The following is a 22,002-nucleotide window of genomic DNA, read 5'->3' on the forward strand; positions in this document are numbered from 1 at the left end:
TCGTTATAGTTATTTTCTCTATTATTTAATGAATAATTAATATTATTGTTACTTTATTCATACATTACATATCTCAATAAAATTTTCATCTATCATATAGTATTACAATTTGTTCGTATTGAAGTTGATCATATATTATATGATAGCTTCACTATGCCCCACATTCCTTGTAATACAATACACTCGTGTTTGTTGTAATAATACAATTGTTATTGAAGCCAGTTACATTTTTTTAACGGTATCCATGGTATCAGTATTGTGTTTTTCTTCGTTTATGACAATTACCATAACTTGTGATCGTGTCTTCCTTTCTTTTCTCTACCATATCTTTTCATAAACTGATCAATTTATTTATGGATTTCTTTTTTAAAGAGAGTATGCACATAAAACTTACTTACTTATGTGTATGTGGGTCTATGCAATCAAAAGCTTTTCTTTGTCTATATAAACATATGTTGCTAAACCTATTCACCAACTAGTTAATTTGTACAGTTCTCTTAAGTTACACTTGTTTTCTTTGTTTCTTTATTGTGATTGGCTTTTTTGTTGATTGGTTACACAATATACGCACTTATGTTTTAGTCTTTTTCTAAAATGTATCGTTAATTCGTCTTGGCTTTATTGTTACATAATTTGCTGTACTTTTCCAAACGTTATGTAACCAAGGAAATTGAGAAATTCATTATTTACCAGTTTATTTATTTATATTCTTCTACCATTGTTCATTGGCTCTTCTCTCAAATTTATTTCTATCTGCTATATTATTATTAACTCCCTGATTTCAAGTTTTTCATCTCATATATATATATATATATATATATATATATATATATATATATATATATATATATTGTATGCTCGTGCGATCAATTTATAAAGATTTCTTTCATCTGTGACTGATTTTTATCATTGGTTGTGTTTTAAAGGCGTGGAGTTGAGGGGAGCTGTTGAGAAGTTACTTAGTTTCACCGTTTATTGCTATTTTTGTGTTCATTTCACCGTCGTCTAAGCTTTTTCGTCATCACTGCACTACCAGTTGATATAGTCAAGTAAATGATAAACTTTTAGGAAGTTTTATTGATTATGTACCTACTTAATGGAAACAGGAGTAAGATTCTCAAGATTGGTTGTACAAATGTTACTGAATTTAAGAAGTACTGTTTAACAACCTGGTTCAGTTTTCTTCATTAAATTAATTTTACATGTCAGCATGGAGTTATGGAAGATGGTTGCGCAATTCCGTGGATTGATTGAAGTTAGACATAAACACAATTGAGTTTCGGTTCTGTGGTCCAGAGGTTAAGCGTTCACACGCGAAACCGAAGGTCCTGAGTTTCATCAACGGATCGCTGACCCACTGCCGACCAGTCCCATAATATAACAAAGCATGCATCCAGTGCTTCCATGTTTCCAATGGTAGTCTCGTTTATATCGGGTCATAATTTCAATAATCCTATATGTTTTGAGAATGCACAGAGTTGATAGGTTTCGCAGTTGTGTAAACTATCTGCTTTGTTAAGGTAAACAAGAAAAATATGTTTATACTTCGTGAAATAAAAATCTTCCTTGCTTTATCTAATTCACGGATTTATGAGACAGACGTTTTATTTACCTATCTAGTCAGCTCATTGCAAGTATCGGTATGTTGTGTGATAGTTGTCTGCCGATCGATTTCAGAATTTTATGCTTCAGTCGTATAAAATCAATATGTTTGTTGACTAAATATTACTTTTGCTTCCTTTATTTTAACGTCAGTCGATTTCCCTACGTTCAACAAATTTTCCTATTTCATATTTTATTGCATCGTAACTTGTCAACTAGAGTTATATAAATTTAAGTAATCCATCATTTCTTTTATATTCACGATCCCAGTGTTCTGGAACCAGGAATATATCTGGTTTGGTAATGCATTTCATTAGTCAGTCAGTTACAACGTAGAACTTCGTACGTACGTACATCAGTTCGAGTTGCCATACCATATTAGCACAGAGATGAAGTCGATTCAAATCCCATATTGGTAGAAGTAGTAAAAGTATAAGTATTATGTGAAAGATAAGGGTTTGAAGATGTTATTGAAGGAGTATAATACGGTGAAATAAATTTGGAAAGAGAAAAAAGATAAGGACACGAAGAATTCAGAAGATTAGAATTTGGTAGAACACAAATAGTGGATGCACCTTCGCCATTGCAAACAATTTTGAGCCATGTCATTCAAGGTCTCTAACCATCGGTTGCTATCATCTCGCGAATCCCAACCAGGTAGTCTACACCTACCAACATGGCTCAGTCCACTTGTCAGTGACTTCATGGATTTATGCCACGTTTTGGTCTGGCCGCCCCTAGCTTTCTTCCAACCTACTTCTACATCATGAAACATTGCATGTCGGGGCAGTCGGTGGTTGGGCATACGTAACACATGTCCCAGCCATCTCAACTGATGAAGTTTCACTACTTCGTCAATCGATTTGCCATCCTTACCTAGTACCCGTTTCCTAACATCTGCATTACTTACCCGGTGGTCCCAGGATATACGAGCAATGCTTCGAAGACACCTATGATCGAACACTAGTAGCCTACGAATATCCTCTACTCTTATCGGCCATGTTTCACTACCATAAAGTAGGACGGAACGGACTGCTGCACAGTAAACCCGTCCTTTGGTTGCTAGACGGACATCTCGCCAACGCCATAAATGACGCAAGTTGGCGGAAGCTAGACGAGCCTTCTGTATCCGTGCTGAGATTTCGTCACACACCAGACCACAAGGGCTGATGAGACTCCCAAGATAAGTGAAGCTGTCAACACGCTCAACTACTTCACTCCCTATCATTAGTTCAGGTGTCGATGCAACCCAATCCTGAAGTAACATTTTGCACTTCGAGGGAGAGAATCGCATCCCGAACATGCCTGCATTGTTGCTTATAGTGGTCAGAAGACTGCATTTTGTCAGCGTCTTCACCAAATAGAACTATGTCATCGGCATATTCTAAGTCAACAAGTGAGCATCCCGGTAAAAGTTGAACTCCAGGAGATTGGGATGATGAATGTGATATCTCTAAAAGCATGTCAACGACAAAGTTAAACAGGAATGGGGAGAGTGAACAGCCCTGACGAACACCACTTGAGGTAACCACTTCTGATGACAGTTCACCATAGGCTCTAACTCGACCAGTTGTGTTCGAGTAGAGAGCCTTTATGAGGTTAATGTACTTCTTTGGTTCTCCTTTCAGTGACAAATACTGCCATAGAACCTCACGATCAATGGAGTCAAATGCCGCCTTAAGGTCAAGAAATACTATGATTTTGGGACGTCTGAATGTATGTCTATGTTCTAGGACCTGACGTAGAGTGAATATCTGGTCTATGCAACCACATCCAGGTCGGAAACCAGCCTGGTTTTCTCTAGTCTGCTCTTCACGAGCTTTGGTTAGGCGTCCAAGTATTATTGAAGCTAATATTTTAGACACTATATTAGTCAAACTGATCCCTCTGTGATTGTCACAGGAGGACTTTTGTCCTTTCTTATAGACTGGCACAATCAGTGATTGGGACCAGTCAGATGGAATTACGTCCAGTTCCCAGATTCTACCTAAGACCTCAGTCAATCTCGTTGCTAGTACTGGACCACCATCCTTAAGAATCTCAGGGGTAAACCTGTCAGGGCCTGCGGCTCTCCCTCGCTTTAGATTTCCTATAGCTTTTTCAACCTCGTAGAGAGTTGGGGGACTTACCTCAATTTGCCATTCAGGACGACTGGGGATCGTGGGTAACTGAAGTGTGGCTGAAGGCCAGTTGAACTGATCCCTAAAGTGTTCTGCCCATCGATCCAATCTCCTGGATTGAGAATGAATGATATGCCCATCTTTATCTGAGATGGTTTCACTGATACTTGGGTTCCTAATGCCGGTTTCTTTAATCAGTCTGAATATCTGTCTGCTGTTACCTATTGCCGCTGCCTTTTCCATCTCTCTTGCTTTCGCTACCCACCACTGTTCACGATCATTGCGTAGGCTTCTTATTAACCTTCGCTTAAGCTGAGTCCGCTCTTTGTTATGTACAGAGCCAGGTGGGATGAGTTTTCGAGCATCTAACAGTGCGGTAGATACTGCCGAGATCAATTGTTTCTCCCTGACCTTATGGTTTACCTTACTAGCGGATATCACTGCTATTTCCACAGCTTTTCGGATGTCATTCCACGCTGCTTCGGGGTGGGCACAACTTACATGTCTGTACAACTGTTTTTCCAGTTGTTCCTGAAATATATTCTAAGCTTGCTTATCATTAAGTAGAACCCTTAGAGGCTTCCCTGAAGTGTCTTTCCTACGTCCAGTAAGACGCAGACAGATACGTGCTCGCACTAGAGCATGATCTGAGTCTAAACATGTGCTCCAGAATGAGCGACAGTCTTCTATCGAGCCCCTCCATCGGTGGCTGATAGCGATGTGATCTAATTGGGTCCAACGTTGGGACGAATTCGGGGGTCGCCATGTCAAAAGATGTTTTTCCTTATGCTTAAAGTTAGTATTTGCAAGAAATAGGCGGTTATCTGAGCAGAGCTGCAACAGACGGTCGCCATTATTTGTCCTTTTAGCCACGACACCATAAGATCCACCCAGGTGTCTTTCCCTTTCACTTAGTTTACCTACTTGAGCATTAAAGTCACCTGCCACTATTACTACATCAAAACGCCTAGCTTTTCGGAGAAGGTCAGAAAGTTTCCTGTAAAACTCATCTTTTATATCGTCTGAGCTGCAGTCAGTGGGAGAGTAGGCAGAGACGACGAAGAGGCAACGACGAATTTCCCTATCTTTCCGAGTCCTTACTGATCCGTTTAGTCAGACAGCGCATAGACGACTGTCTACTGGGATCCAGACTAAAAGAGCTAGTTCTGCCCTAGGACTTAATGCTATACCTACTCCAGCGAGACCACGGGAAGCAGCATCAGGGCTTCCAGATACACGAAGCGTGTATCGAGATGGTTCTTTATTTTGATTAGGTGAGGTCAAATGAATGACGCTACTCGGATCTTGTATGCGCGTTTCGGAGACGCAGCACACATCGATGGTGTAAGATTCATGCTGGTTGTCTGAAGGAAACACCTTACTACCGTCACACCTCTGTACAGTCGGCAGTACGACTTCGCCTTGGGATTGATGCTTTTAGTCTTACCGCTCTTCAACCGACCTGTCTGGCATGGTAGGACCTCGAGGAACGATTGTTCCAGCCAGCATAGTTCGATTGCTTCATCACGATAGGCAAGCCCGACCACCACGTCAAGGTAGCAGCAACGGTCATTAAATACGTAAGAATTCATGTCTCATTCAGATGACTATTGCATTCCTCATTACGTCATTGGACGGAAATCACAATTTGATTGACCGTTGATTTTTTAGTTGTCTTCTAATACAGCATCGAATCAGAAACTATTAGTCAAAATCTTTTCATAAGTTAAGCTTTATTATTGTTAACTATTGAAAATATAAGTTAGTATACAATACTATTTTCGTTTGAATAAACAAATATATGGTTAACCTAATTTTAATAAATCATAGTTCACAGCACGTCATTACGCAAGTTATTTATGTTCATTTAGTTTGTGTTGTATTTATTAGGACGTAATTGTTTTATCATTAAGTCGATTCATCGCCAGAGTGCACAGATATGTCAAAATCTGGAGTTTTGATCCGGACATCTGATCTGTAAACTTGAATTCGTTCTTTTGGACTCTGTGTTCTCGTTCTATATGGAACCTTCATATCATCCTGGCTACTTGATTCTTGTGATGTTTGATCATTGGACAATCGATTCGGAGATAAACTCTTATAATTAACATGTTTGCGTTGCCGTTCATGTGACGTTACAGTACGTCGTCCATTAGACTTAAGGCTGGTAACATCTCGTGATTCACGTATTGTTCTCCGTCTGGGTGATAACGAGCACGCATATGCTCTTCGGCTTGGTGATGTAGACTTAACTAAACTAAGCTCACCTCTTCTCCGGTCCAATTCAGCGTTAAGAAGTCTACCTTCTGTTTCAGCCTGTGATCGAAGCTTTTAAATGGAACAGAAGTAAAAATGGAATCAAACCATAGTTAATTCTTTTTTTTAAAAAAACATTTTACCCGATTCATTCAACTAGTAACTTGAACTGACCCTGATAGTAGAAAAATGAGCTTAAATAACTGAGAGCTTGAAGTTCGCTTCCGAACTATTCCTTAAATCTTGAACACAGTCTTTAAATATTATCTTGCTTAGTGATTTCACAGAGAGATAATTTGTATAGTTATTTTCAGCCTCAAACATTTGGGAAACTATTCAAGTCAGTAACCATACATTTGTCTCGTCGTTGTTTAAAGTACTTAGTTAATATTCTCCAGTGATTTGTTTCTGCCAATTAATGAAGCGAGATAAATAAAGCTTATTGGACTTGTTTTGAATGGATCTATCATAAGCACAGAGACATAGTGACTTTAGTAAGTAATTAATACATTAATCGACCTACTAAGGTATCTTGTTATCCGTATCACAATTTATTTTTCCAGTCATCTTAAGTTCAGCTTAGTAATTACTTTATTCTTAATTGCCTTCATCAATGTTAAACACTTACTCGAATCGCCTTGGTTAAACTGAGCATAATTTCAGCTAGTTTGTATTCCTCTCTTGTCACCACTCGACGTTTCTCCATCTGCTCTGCGAGATGTTGGATCTAAATTTGTGAAAACAACTCAACATGAGAAACTTATTAAATAATCGACATTATCTTAAACAAGTAGTAATCCTTGGCTGCGATTAGTCTTTACCGGTGATTGTATGTCTGGTCTGTACTGAAGTATGATGGTGGTAAGTTATTTCTTATGAGTAACCAATACGACTACTGGCTTTCTATAGAATAAATGAATGGTTAGAAAATGTTGATCATAGAGTTTAAATTGTGCAAAACCAATGTTGTAAAGCACGAGGAGATTACCTAAAGAAGTTTGTATATGACTGGTCTCAAAATACTTTTCTTTGGACTGTATGGTCATGCTTCCAAGTGAATGAGACCAACTGGATTAGTTTATTTTTCTCAGACTATTTAAGATATTCCCCCACTTTCAGCAACACATGTCCTATCTTTCAGGTGGTTACAAAATTACGAAAGATCACAGATGATCAGATAGGTTTATTATATTAGTCTACGGTCATCAGATTTTAGTCTGAACTTCATCGGAAGGTGTAAATTTCAAAGGGTAAAATGTAAGACAACTACAGTGTTTGGTTAAACGCTTGAGGTGACGGTCGCAGTTGCACTGATTTATGTATTTAGTTTGCTGTACACCTTGAATGTTTTGTTTCGTATTTTTCATTCCTATGATTAGTATTCCATTACAATTGTAATATTTTTCTCCATATCTTTTCATCGTTATAATTTCCTCAGATGTAAGGTGTGGTATCTTTGATCTATATGCACATGTCCAAAGTTATTGGTCGTATATAACTGACTCTTGACAGAATATATTGTTATTATTTCAACCCTCAAACTTCTGATTAACAATGATAAAATTCCTATCTATGTTCTGGAGATAAGTTTCAATGTATGTTGGACCCTCCACACCTCATTGTGATTGCTTTTAGGCTTCTAGTTACTATTGTATGAGATGTTCTTATTTTTAAAACACATGGTGGTCTAGCTTCAATTGACTCATGATTTCAACTATATATAAAACAAATTATAAGGTGAAGATTGTAAATGATTATGACAAGTCGCGAATGGGACGAAACGCGCGTCCTGGATTCCACTGCTAGCCACTATCCATCTCTGCTTACCATGCTTGTGAAATAAGGCTATATTGAGGCAATACGCACAGTATGCACATATGCCAATTAGAGACTGACCAGTTGCAGTCCTAACAAATCGATGGGAAGATTCAAACAAACAATACTGAATGAATTTAATGATTATGATTTCTTCAAATAATTTTAGCCACAAGTAGAATGTTCTTCTGAAAGCGCTATGACCACACAGTAAACTATATATCATTCTCATTTCATTAATCAAAAAGCATTATTTTCTCTTTTTTCAACGTTAAAGCACCTCAGTGTATGTTGTTGTAATGAATTTTATTTCAAGTTCAAAATTTTCTCTTACCTCTGCAGACTCTGTTCCACAGTGTTTTAAAGTAGAAATAATCCTTCTGATCAATGATTCTAAATCACCTCTATGTCCATTCATTCTTGATTCAAGATTTGGTGCTTGTTTTTTAGCTGAATAATAACGACGTTTCCATTCATCTCGAGCTAAAACAGTAATTTATAGATAATTGTTAGTCGCCAAATTTTTTTCAATAGTTAACTGATAGTTAAAACAGTGGAAAAAGACATCGAATAGCTTAACGTCGAGCATATTTGTCACAAAGAGTAATATTTAGCAATCTTTTTTAGATAAGAAAATTAATCAAGTGCACTTTGATTTCATGCTGAGGTTTTTTGTTAACTAAAATAACAATCAATAATTCGTCAGTATTTTACCTACTGGATGTGCAAAAAAAAATGGTTTGCTTATTTCTGGAATAAACGCCTCTTTATAACAATGATTGAATAGTATGAAATACAGGTATCTAACATGGGTAATAATGTTTTATGCTTCAATATTTGAAATAATATAAAACAATCGTTCATTTCCTATGAAGAATCAATCATCTTATAGCAATCCATCCACTTTGAGGTTCTTGGGTTTTATCTTTAGTGAGATAGTTTGCCTAGTGATCACCCGTTTCCAATAGTTGTCTAAATAAAATCATTCCACGATACAAAGTACAATTACGCTTATTTACATTCAGACGTTTGAGTTTTTTTTTCAGTTAATCCATTATTTGTATCACCTAACAATCCATTTGTATTACTTAATAAGTACAATTTCGCTATCACTGAAAACATTTTATATTATCACGTTTATAATAATTGAGTCTTATCGAAATTCCTAATCGGACTTAAAATTTTTCGAACCATTCTAAATATTTCTGTAACTAGCTTTATAGAAATCTAAATCTCTCATTTAAAAATATTAATCATTATATATCTACTCAGTTAGAATAGTTCTTGGCCAACACAGCCTAATGTATATGATTTATGCTTGAAAATGGTAAAAAATATATCTGAATCCAGGATTTTTTCTTCTAATCTATTATTAAATTGCTTTTCGTACAACCGGTAGAGAGGAACTGTACAGTCTGCACTGAAAACGTTTGTCAACAGTAACTTAATGTGGAGTTGTGTTTGTACACCGTAATATTTCATGACTGCATTTCCTATTTGTATAACTTAACTCATAGATTTCGATTGTTGGTTAATTTCAGCCGATAATTGACCTGCGAAGTCTTTTGTGACAAAGTTCACTGCCAGGTTTGTTTTGTACTAGCGTACTAAATTTATCCTTCCAAAATAAAGTCACTAACAGAAACATTGGACATCACTGATCGTGAATAGATTAAATGATATTTTTCTAAGTGAGGACATTTTATGTATTTCGAGGGTAATTATCATTACGAATGGAGCTTAGTTTGATGGAGAAGGAAATAATGAACTCACAAAAATACCTCAATAATAATTGCGTTTTCATTGGCATCCAAATTCATTTTCCAATAGTCGAGTAGAAGATTACAATCTTTGTAGTCAACTAATTTTCCAATAAAACAGTAAATCACTTAAGACATTCGTTAAGAAGTTTATCACCTAAGTATTGAATTGTGATTCAAATTACGGTCCAAGGGTATAGTATTCATTGTAAAACCTGTTCGGACTGATTTCAAGCTCATTTAGAATCATTTGTAAGCTCACCCAGCTGAGACTGAAATTCAATTTGCTTACACATGACCTTTAATATTTCAATAACTAACGTCAGTTCATTGTGGAAAATGTTTTCAGGGTAATATCTAACATACCGCGTGCCTTTTCATTCTAACGTTGAAACGAAGTTTCTTTCAAAACAAGTCTTAGTATTTCTATCCCCTTGTTATTTAAGTTTCTGATAGAAAATTAGTCAAGTATAACTGCATATTTACTCTTTATATTTTAATGTACACTGAATGACAAAAAGATTGAATTTTTACAAGCATGAATACATATAGTAGTTTCTTGTATACTATTTATCTTGGAGAGAAATTTGATAAGCGAAATCACATTGTTAGCAAACAATTGTATTCTAATATAAATTTTTATCTTTCGGCATGTGTTCATATAAAATCATAAATAATAAAATTGTTAGAAAATGTGATCAATAATGTTTTCGTTTCATTTTTAACCTAACTAGTCAAACTGGTGATCGCTTCTTAAATATAGGGTTAACATGATTTAAGAGTTTATTAAATCAATTGTCATTTGTACTAGTTATACATTTCCCTTACTTCACCACGTATGAGATATCGGTTTTAACTTTTTTTTCTGAATTAAATAACACTTCCAGATTTTTATAAATTATGACATTTTGGTAGTTTGCACGATTGTTAACTTATTCAAAGTTCACATTAAGTATATCAAGATTCAACGGTTAATAAGTTACATGTGATTCTACGAGATTTATTTGCTTGTGTATTTTATATTATCGACGATATTAATTCTGTTAGTTAATCATAAACAATTTAGAATCTAGCATATATATGCATCATTAATAGAAATCTCAAATTAGTAACATGATCAGTGGTAGCATAGAAGATCAGTCATACAAATTATCATTCGAAAATGAAGGGTAGACTCGCGAAATAAAGTATGGAATAATTACAAAACTCGAGATCAAGGAGGAAACAAATGGTTAATGAAACTACTCTGTCGTGACTGATTTTTAGTCACTTCAGTTGCGATCTTCAACTGTTATGGAAAATGTGCGAAACCCAAATTTATTGTCCGTACCCTCGAACAGTCAGTAACTTCATGGGCTGATTCCGAGTCTTAGTTTGCTGACCCTTAGAATTCTTCCAACCCACTCCTATACTGTTAGGCATCAGGGGTCGAGATAAGTGGTAGTTGAGATTACACAATCTATTCTCCAACCACTTTAGTCCATGACGTTTCACTACCTCATCAACTGACTCGCTATTTTTACCTAGTGTAGCAAGCCCATTCAACTACTGTATTTTTTGTGTGCTCTCTGTAATCCTAACATTTAACCCACTGTAAATTTATGTGTGAGTCTGATTGAGCGCATGTCTGCACATCAATCCTTAATTTGTTCTCTCATTGGTTGTAAACAAAGACAATCAATAATTTATCCACAATCCATTAACACTCAAAAATATATATGGATTTTTAACACTCACACACACACACTCGCTTGTTTTCCCGGTGTGCTTGCTATCTGTACGCTTGTGGATTTTTACCGAGCTTCAACAATAAACTATCTCTACAACTGGTGTTCAGGCTTTTGAATAATCTCGAGTAAACCCGTAATTCTACTAGAAGATTTAGCCTACAGTAAATAATCAGTTAGCGGGATATTATTTATTTATTGGAGTCAGATATAGAGGAATTAATCCTCTACAAAACTAGTACCCCGTGTCTAACCTCAGAATTAAGTGGTTCTAACATACTTGAGGAATGATTTCAAGGAACTTTTGATCAAATGCTAGTAACGTACTGATATCGTCTATTTACAAACCCTATGTCTCATAGGCATAAAATAGTTCAGGTTAAGCTATTACTGAGTATTCTTTGCATTTTGTTTAGAGATGGACATCTCTCTCCAACTTCAAAGATGACTGTAGTTGGCAAAGTCAACCGAATTTCCTGAATTTGTGCTGAAGTTTCTGCAGGTACTAGTTCAACAGTGCTGAAAGGATATGAATTACTCTCAGGTTAGTTATTTTATTAATCCCTATAAGTATTAAATTAGTGATGTTACAAATGAAAGTTTGTTGTCGTAAAATAGTCTAACACTCTAATAATCAAATTTTCGTTCAAAGATGGTACATGATTTTCTATGATCAGTTTAAAATTTTACTATAATCATATCTAACAATTGTCTTTTTATTAGTAGTAGTAAGCAAATAATCAGGTGTTGTTCTTCTCATTAAGAATAATACATATTCAGAGAATCAAAACAAAATAATCGATAAACAATCATCTTAAAATCCAAATGATTTCAGCAATTCACCTTACCCTACTACAAACAATAAAATGTAATAATCATAATCATTAGCAATTATGGTACACAATACACATAAAATTTAAATCATATAATTTAGCTGTTTAACACATAATGGTAACTTTTGGAATTTAAGCTTTGTACCACAAGTAGGTAGAGAAAAATAGAAGTAAAATATAAGAAATAGGCAGAGCATTTTAGAGGTTTATACTTTGAAATTAGAATTGTTTTTTATTTAATATCTATCAAGTTAAATACAGAAAATATATTACTAAATTAATCAATTATATAATCATCAGAAGGGGTTTTTGTGGAGATTTAGTATTTTCATAGTTGAAGTCATGAGTCAATTGAAGCTAGACCACCAGGGAAAATCTGGAAGTACTGGACGGCCGTTTCGTCCTATTGTGGGACTCCTCGGCAGTGCGCATCTACGATCTCGCCTCGGATGCCGGCTCAGTGGTCTATCGGTTAAGTGCTCTGGTGCGAGACTGGTAGGTCGTGGTTTAGAATCTCGCGAGGCGAGATCGTGGATGCGCACTGCTGAGGAGTCCCACAACAGGACGAAGCGACCGTCCAGTGCCTCCAGGTTTTCCCTGGTGGTCTGGCTTCAATTGACTCATAATTTCAACTATGAAAATTATATAATCGTCTACATAAACTAGAACTAATCAAAATCTACCTAACCCAGCAATAATTTCATGCAGTTTTAATACTTTTTGACGAGGAAAGCAGCCATTATTCAATTCCTATTCAAAAAACTTTAATCTTATTGTTTTCGTCGATATCCTGTCATGAATTGTCAGTAATTATGTACTGATTGATGTGAAGCAATAGTTCAAGTAGTTAATCGTGTTACTGGCATTATTACTCATGGATTATGTTGAATAAAGAGTATTTTATAGGACGAATTGAATGAAGTTAAGATTGTTTATCAGTAAGTTTGAGTTCTATAGTTTAGGGGTATCGTCCTCACTGAAACACTTTAAGATTTCAATGTTGGTTCAATGTGAAGTCACATTGAAGAACTGTTGAGAGGGTTATACGGTAGTATGAAATAGTTTTACAGTAACTCGAAGTTTCTAATAATCTAATTATTGACTAAAATTTACTTAAATAATTTATGTAAGTACCTCTCTTTCTCTCTCTCTCTCTCTATATATATATATATATATATATATATAAACGGCAACAAGTATAATCTTCATGATAAAATTGTATAAAACCATGTTCACCTTGTGCTTGTGTTCTTCGAGTTCCTAAGCTCACATATAAATAGTGCAATCGTTTAACCAATTCTATTCTTCGTTTTTCTGCAGCCATTCGAAGACGTCTTAAACGCTGTAGACGTTCTACATCATCATCTATATTTTAAAGTAAAAAGTTTTTTTATCAATCTCAAGTTAGGAGAAAACATGAACATTACATGGATTTTATAGCCATCAGTATTAAGATAATGAACAAGTTAAAGGAATAATGAAGACTTATCCAGACTATGATACTGAATGACAAAAACCAAATATGCCGGAAAAAGGAAAAATTCAATTTGAAAGTATTAAAAATAAATTCTTTGTATGCTTCTTTTCAGATTTTATTCGATTAAAATGCCATTTGATCTAAATGTTAAATAGCTGTTCCCTTCAGTGTTGAGATGTATATAGAATATCTTTGTCAATATGTAGAATTAATTTGTTTGACTGTACTTTTCATTTAGTATCGAGTAATTTAAGAAATTAGTTTCATGAAGAAAATAGATGATCTGGTTTAATGATTTATCCTAAATTCGTACAAGAAGAAGAAGGATATTGATTTTTTCTGTGAATGGTTAACAAACATTTTGACTTAATCGACTATATTTTTCTGGCGGTATTGATGAAGAACAGCGGCAAGCTTTAGTCGATTTGTAATATTTCATTGGTAGTCTATTTATTGAACATGATATTTGACATTTGGATGATCACTGTGCATATTTGTTCTCATATATAAAATATTTTCATTATATCATTTAGATTATAAGGAAAGATGTAACAAACTAAGGAACTTATTCACATAAACCTTATCGTTAAAAATTATAGTACTTCTCGGCATTGCCTACCTGCCGCCTCATTAGGGATTGAAATCACGACCTTTAGGTCTCACATTGATATCTTAAACTTCAGACTAATGAGTTGGGATCCAGTGGCTTATGTGTCTTAATTCAATAAGTTAACGGTAATGCACGACTATTATCTACTGCCATTGGTAATAGTTATTTAGACCCACGCCATTATTGAACTCTGTCAGTTTTCATCGGTATCAATCCATGGAGGAAATCACTTACAAAATTGAATTTTCGTTATTTGATATTTTCCTATTATATAATCAATGTTCGAATACTGGATATTCATTAGTAATCTATTGGTTTTCAGTATTATTAGTCATTAACTCTTTCAATAAATTTGATAGGATCTAGAAAAGTGCCAAGTAATATTTTGCCCTTATATCGGTGATAGTTAACTATTTCCACACTGTCATATTATATATGAATCTATGATAAAGTGATAGGTTGAATACTGTTGAAAAATGTATCAAATGAGAACAATGTTATTTCCCAATCTAAGACTTTATTAATAAAATATTTTAGTTAAATAATAATTGAGTTTAGATACTGTGAAACTTTAACATAACTATACAAATAGTATAAATGATATATTTGTAATATCCCAATGAGTACTATTTAAACTTGGATTAGTTTTAATTTGGTTATTTATTCTCTGAGGAAGTGACTTACACTAAGTCACGAAACGTCAAAAAATCTCATTTTTCTACTCATTAGGATATTACAAATATATCATTGAATTATAATAATCTACCCAATGTTCAATTTATTCGAATATAAATTGAACCAAATCAAAACTTGGCATTAGAGCTTGAAGTCACTAACTTCTAGTCTGAGTCACATTGGTAGATACAGACTACTTGGTTGGGGTCCGCTTGACTATCGTAACCAATGGTTAGAGAATCTAGGTGACATGACTCAGAATCGATCACAATGGTGTAGGTGTATATACTCTTTATCTTCCCTTAAAACTTGAGATTAAAATTGTTTCATATCTTTCTTTCTTCTTGTACTATATCCCTATATACAACCTTTCTTTCATATATCACCACCACTAAATTAACTACTTCTATGAATTCGGTGTTCATCTTGTTGTGCTAACGAGATATGGCAACATGGACCGATGCATATATGTGCCTGGTCCTACGTTGTAGCTAACTGACTGACTGATAATTTATTTGAAATTATCAATTTAAAACTTGGTAATATATATACTTAACTTTATGCATAGAACATTCCGATTCAGTTATATTATTCATGCTATCTACTAAAGTACTATATATATTTTAGAATAAAATCAATATGTAACAATATAAACTTCCTTTTTACATTCCAAATGTGTTCTATTATGTTACATGTGTATATGTTTTAAGCTATGTATACATATGTTGAATTAACTTTTAATTATACTGTTTATAGTACATCATATTTCAAAAAAATTTCTTTTTCGTAAAGGTACTTAATTTTCACCGTTGAAATCACGAACTTATTAGAAAAAGACCATCATTAAAAACCTGGCAGTACTGTAAGGTTGTTTCTTTATAGTATATGACTCCTCAACAAACTGTATCCACAGCTCCACATGCAAGGATAGAACCCAGAACCTTCGATTTTACTCGCGAACGCTTGACATTTTCCATTGTAGTCTACTACGGTCTACTTTGTGATTTCAACTGTGAAAATGCTACTATCTCCATAAGTTCCCTATACTAAGACAATTAATTCATAAATGATCTTTCCTATAATATCATTTGATTCGCTTAGTACAACTGCTAAAACAATTCACATTTCATTTCACCCGAATGTTCAAGTCGAAATTAATCCCTAGATCGACTTTGAGAATAGGAGTATTAGATTTTAGACAGTGTCCAACAGTGCAATTCGAGAAACCATCCTATTCCCAAAGTCTCTAAAAGAACCAAATACGCATTTAGATTCTACTGGTAGCCACGAGCAAAATATAACAAACCTGTAGTTAAGGCATACCTAGGGATTTTCGCAATCAGCTAACAAACAGTTGCAAATCAGTAAATTTATATTACTTATTATGTACTCAACACCTCAGTTGTTTGTCATAAAATGCTTGCCTTATATTCAGGCTTATTAATAATAGCATATGGGTGACTGAGATACTTTTGGATGTAACTCAATTATCAAGTAAGAGTCTACACAGTTCACTTTGATTCAGAATATTTGTACGAGAAATATTCATACTGCTCAGTTGTTTTAACTAAAATAACTGAAAAAGATTTGACCTTGAGATCATGTAGTTGAAATGTGAATCTTTAACCCCTAGCCTACCCTTTTTATTGACTGAGGTACTGAATGAGATAACTTCTCTTCCTAAGTTTGACGTGTGTTTCTTGTGATACGCGAATAAGGTAAGTACTACTTGATGAATTATATGCAAAAAATCGGAAATAACGTATTCCTTAAGACTACCATCAAATCGTTTAATCAGCTAGAAATTGTTAAATCAGTTGTTATGAATAACTCTTTGAAACTGGAATAAATATTAGTGATAAAGTTTAAAAATGATTTATAAAGGTTTGTTTAAAATTTTGGGTAGTAATTATCACTGAAAACACCGCATGTAGCTCCTCCGGGGGCTACTGCCGGTCCCAAGCCCGGGTAAAGGAGGAGGGTTGGGCATGGGGTTAGCGACCCTATCCCGTAGAAAACCAACTCGCTAAAAAACGCTAACCAGAAAAAATTAATTATCGCTGAAATCACTAGAATCCCGGGAAAATTGAGGAGCTGATATTTCCTTATTTAAGATGTCTTATGATGAGCGTAAATAAACATGGGAGCCTTCGACCTTATAGTGATTGTTATATCGTAATACCGTCTAAATAAAACCGAATGTCCCATATTTTCAAATTCACTTCTTTCAGAAAATACAATGGTCCTAAATGATCACTACTTGTATAAGGTCATAATTTCAATTCTAAAGAGATATTCTTAGTTTCTTATTGTTCAGAAATCTCAAATTAGAACAAAATAACTTTTTAGCATCTATTGCTTTCCTATGGCTCTCAATGTCGTGTAAGTTCATGATGAAACCTTACTTCAGTAAACCATTATCTCAACACTGACCATCTATTAATATTCTGCTGTGTCAATATAATGTAGACAGACGTACATAAACACAATGTGATGTAGAATCATGCATGTTAGTTGACTAGGTAAACTTATCTAAAAACTAGGACAACTACCAACGTTCCTATGCATACACTTATGTATTTCAATAAATCATCTTCATAAATTTATGCTGGAATATATCTTTACAGTTATTAGATCTGTATTTGTATAATGATCGGAAGAATTTAACCGATATCAAGGTTCAACAATATGACACCGACTACTAACTAGATACCTACTAGTGTTGATATAAAGTATCCCATCTTGACAGACGGAAAAACTAATAATATGATTGATTTGTTTCTTTTCATACATGTTCAAGAACGTAACAATAAGATACCGTATTCTTTGTATCTCTAACTAATGATAATAGCATAGCCTTTTCTATGTTTACTCTGTATGTATATAAAAAAAACAAAGAAACAACATTATATTCTGTTGTTTATGTTTCATTTTAACTAATCTATCTGTCAGAAGGTCTTGTTATTAACAATGTTGGTTATTTCATAATAATGTTAGTTAGTTTCTTCTCCTAATTAGGTTTTTGTTTTAATGTGCTTGTTCTCTTGTCAGTTCCATAGAACAGACCCATATATATATATATATATATATATATATATATATATATAGAGAGAGAGAGAGAGAGAGAGAGGGAGAGAGAGAGAGACAGAAATACCCTACAATCGATTCTTCAAATCATCATAAATAATTACTGAGAAGAAAAATCAATAAAAGTTTTCTTGAAAACAAACTTCTGTTCTCAGTAATATGATAAAAAAAATCGATTGTCATATACAATGTAAATGTACTGTTTATTTAATGTTATCTATATCTCACTATAATAATTTAGCGATTTATATGTATCAATGTATGCAACTTGTATTAATCAAGCCTCTACCAATATTATTCGCAATAGATTTAATTATACTAACCAATTATCTATATTTTTTTAATAATTGAACTTCGGCTTAACTCGTAAAACATATCAAATGATAAGTATTGTAAATTAATGATGAGTTGAACATTTATAACTAATGGGGTCCGACCTTGTTAAAAGTGAAGCAGAAATCACTGATCATGATGGATGTACGTAACGGGATATCACAAATTGATCGTAATTTGTAATGTGGGCAATTAGTTTTTAGACTTTTCAAGTGTTTAAGAGCCGTCATCTACAACTAAGCCCATATATATGTATATATAATAGTAGAACAGATCTTTGAGTATGACAATCATATAACAGTTTACAAAGAAGTATAAAATCTCAAAGGATGATGTAATGAACGGTTGTTCTGTTCTAAGTATAGAATCTGAAATAACTTCCATTATAAGATGATCGAGAAATCGCAAACTTTCATTCTTCAGTTCAACAAGACGAACTTTCTTGATACAAGTCCGATAAAAGTTTGATAATTACATAGTTGAAATCACGAGTCAATTCGAGGTAGACCATCATGGAAAACCTGGAGGCACTGGACGGCCGTTTTTTCCTATTGTGGAACTCCTCAGCAGTGAGCATCCACAATCCCATCTCGTAATCTAGCTTCACTTGACTCATAATTTCAACTATAAAATTACTAAAATCTTCTCAAACCCCCCCTTCTGATGACAATTGCATCTTTATTTCTTGGATTTATTCAGTAATGATGGGATAATTTCCCATTACTGATATCATGAATCGATATCAAAATTGTTGCATCTGAATTTATTTGATATAGTGAGCCAATCAGAAGTAGGCAAACGAAAAGGTCACTCGATGAGAATCAGAAATGACCTGAAGTGCAAACTCATATCATTGGCTAAGAAATGGGTTCATTTCGTACGAGGTAGAAATGTATACGTATAAATGAGTATTTGTGCATAATATTCAGTAGCCCAATAAACTGTCTCGTTCACTGTGTTTTCGTCCAATAAACCAGTTGGGAGGGGCTATCATGTAGCAAGTTGTGTATCAATATCAGATCCCGGACACCGCCTACCATAACAAACTGGAAAATCTGAAATGTGAATAACTTTTTAGGTTCCATGTATTTGCTTTTTTGTTGTATAGCAAGCCGAACGCGCCACTGATTTGGTATTGTGTTTTTACAATACAAGTTGCAATTTTATCTTACGAATAATTACTTAATGGTTTGTTTTCAGTTTTTATTGATTATTTTTAGCATTTACTCGTTTTTTCTATTTCTCTGTGGTAAAACATGTTTTCACAATTGAAATGCTAAGAAAAAACATTTGGCAGACAGTATGATAGATAAAATAACCAATCACCTGTAATGATCATACAAAATGACATTGTTTACCATAAGTTAGTCGATTATGGTAGACGTCACTCCGACAGGAGACTAATCACGGATTGAATATTTCGGTGAAATTGTGACATAAATTCCATGTGGTGCATCAGTTCAATTGTTTTTTCTATTTAGCGTTTTTTTAGCGAGTTAGTTTTTTACAGGACGGGGTCGCTAACCCCATGCTCAACCCTTATCGTTTATCCGGGCTTGGAACCGGCAGTAACCCCAGAGGGGCTCTAAGCGGAGATACAAGTGTTTATTAACAGTTGTCTACGCAAAATACTTCAAATCCGTAGACCAGACACTATCAGCAACAACCTGCTGTGGGAGAGAACAAATCAGATTCCATCCGGCGGAGGAAGAAGTCAGGAAGACGCGCTAGAAGTGGATAGGACACACATTGAGGAAAGTGCCCAACTGTTTCACAAGGCAAGCCCTCACTTGGGATCCTCAAGGTCAAAGGAGAAGAGGAAGACTGAAGAACACATTACGCCGAGAAATAAAGAGGGATATGAGAAGAATGAATAGCAACTGAATAGAACTAGAAAGGAAGGTCCAGGACAGCGTTGGTTGTAGAATGCTGGTCGGGGGCCTATGCTCCATTGGTAGTAAGAGACGTAAGTAAGTAAGTAAGTAAGTACATCAGCTCAGTTAAGACAGAATATATATTTTGTTGATGATTTCCAGCTCAAACGAGATATACAGTTAAGGTTAATTTTCTTATCTGAAGAGGTAAATTAGTATGGCAAATATATTCAGATTTAGTAGTTTTCTAATATATTACCAATTCAATTATTGTTCAGTTTAGTTGTGGTTGTCACCTAAAAAATATATTCCAAGACATGATTAACTTCTTTAAATTATTCATAACAGATCAGGTAATTCACAGTGTCTTGCTCTGCAATAAAACTACTTTTAGATTCGAAATGGGGAGATTTTGTAAAATCCAATTTTCAGCAATTCATTCGTATACTTCACCGATAACTGTGAGACGTTTCATATGCCTCAAAAGATTTAAATATAGTGTTTTCTGTTCATGTGCTCGTAAAGTTTAATATTTTTCATTACATCACCCACAAAAAATATTTTACACTGTAAGTTGTAATTATAAGATTGTTGAAGAATTTTTACAAATAGCTAATGAACATCTGGACCTAATATACAAGTAATATGATCGAATTTAGTAGGTAAATATCTCTGAAACTATGTACTATTGTGGTGAATGTTACTTATGGCAACATAAGTAGTATGAAATGCGAATCACAAGTGGAATGCTTGCCGATAGATGGTTGGGAAGATCGAATCGAAGAGAATGGAAACATAGAGTAATTATAATGACAATGAAAGAATAATGAAGTTTGAGACAATTAATGGAGGGTTCGTGAATAAAGTATTGAACTTATGGTTTTCACATTTTATAAAAGAATTCTGTAATTTTGTGTTGGAATGCATTTGTTTTTCTCCGCCAATATTCTCATTCATTACATTATAGTTACTTTTACTGAACACCTATTTACATTCGGAAAAATAAGCTCCTCCAAGGTAAGAGTCACAGTCAAAAATACTCTGGGTTGAGTATCGTATTCAATGCATCATGATAGAGATTTATTTAATTTAAACTCGATACTGAATAAATTATGAATAGTACTACACTACATTTGATAATCAAACAACAGTTACTTTTAGGTGTATGTTCAATGCCTCTTTATATGTTCTGAACATAGGATATTATTGTTAACAATCGCAAATAACAAATTCGATGTACATCATGTATTTCGGTTAATTATATATATGGCTTGATCTGATTATTCGAGATTTTAGGGACACTGATAACATCAAAAATATCAAAAATATTTTTTTCACTTATCTCAACAAATAATATCATACTTTAATTTTAGTCAGTCAGTCACAACGTAGAACTTCGTACGTACGTACATCAATTCGAGTTGCCATACCATATTAGCACAGAGATACAATTGTCGATTCAAATCCCATAGTGGTAGAGGTAGTAAGGGTATAAGCAGTAATCGGAAAGACTAGGGTTTGAAGATGTTATTGAAGGAGTATAATACAGTGAAATAAATTTGGAAAGAGAAAAAAGATAAGGACACGAAGAATTCAGAAGATTAGAATTTGGTAGAACACAAAGAGTGGATGCACCTTCGCCATTGCAAACAATTTTGAGCCATGTCATTCAAGGTCTCTAACCATCGGTTGCTATCATCTCGCGAATCCCAACCAGGTAGTCTACACCTACCAACATGGCTCAGTCCACTTGTCAGTGACTTCATGGATTTATGCCACGTTTTGGTCTGGCCGCCCCTAGCTTCTTCCAACCTACTTCTACATCATGAAACA

General features: G+C 34.4%; 1 protein-coding gene across 1 annotated transcript; it reads right to left on the reverse strand.

The window, feature by feature from the left end:
* Positions 1–5,630: 5,630 nt before the first annotated feature.
* Smp_204190 (uncharacterized protein) lies at positions 5,631–13,437 on the reverse strand (the record flags this gene model as incomplete). The annotated part of the gene is made up of 4 exons (XM_018789450.1): positions 5,631–6,050; positions 6,607–6,705; positions 8,128–8,276; positions 13,350–13,437. The coding sequence occupies 4 exons, from the start codon at positions 13,435–13,437 to the stop codon at positions 5,631–5,633; spliced, it is 756 nt and encodes a 251-aa protein (XP_018654893.1).
* Between the last annotated feature and the right edge of the window lie 8,565 nt (positions 13,438–22,002).

This window comes from Schistosoma mansoni, chromosome W, assembly GCF_000237925.1.
Source record: "Schistosoma mansoni strain Puerto Rico chromosome W, complete genome".
Taxonomy (NCBI): domain Eukaryota; kingdom Metazoa; phylum Platyhelminthes; class Trematoda; order Strigeidida; family Schistosomatidae; genus Schistosoma; species Schistosoma mansoni.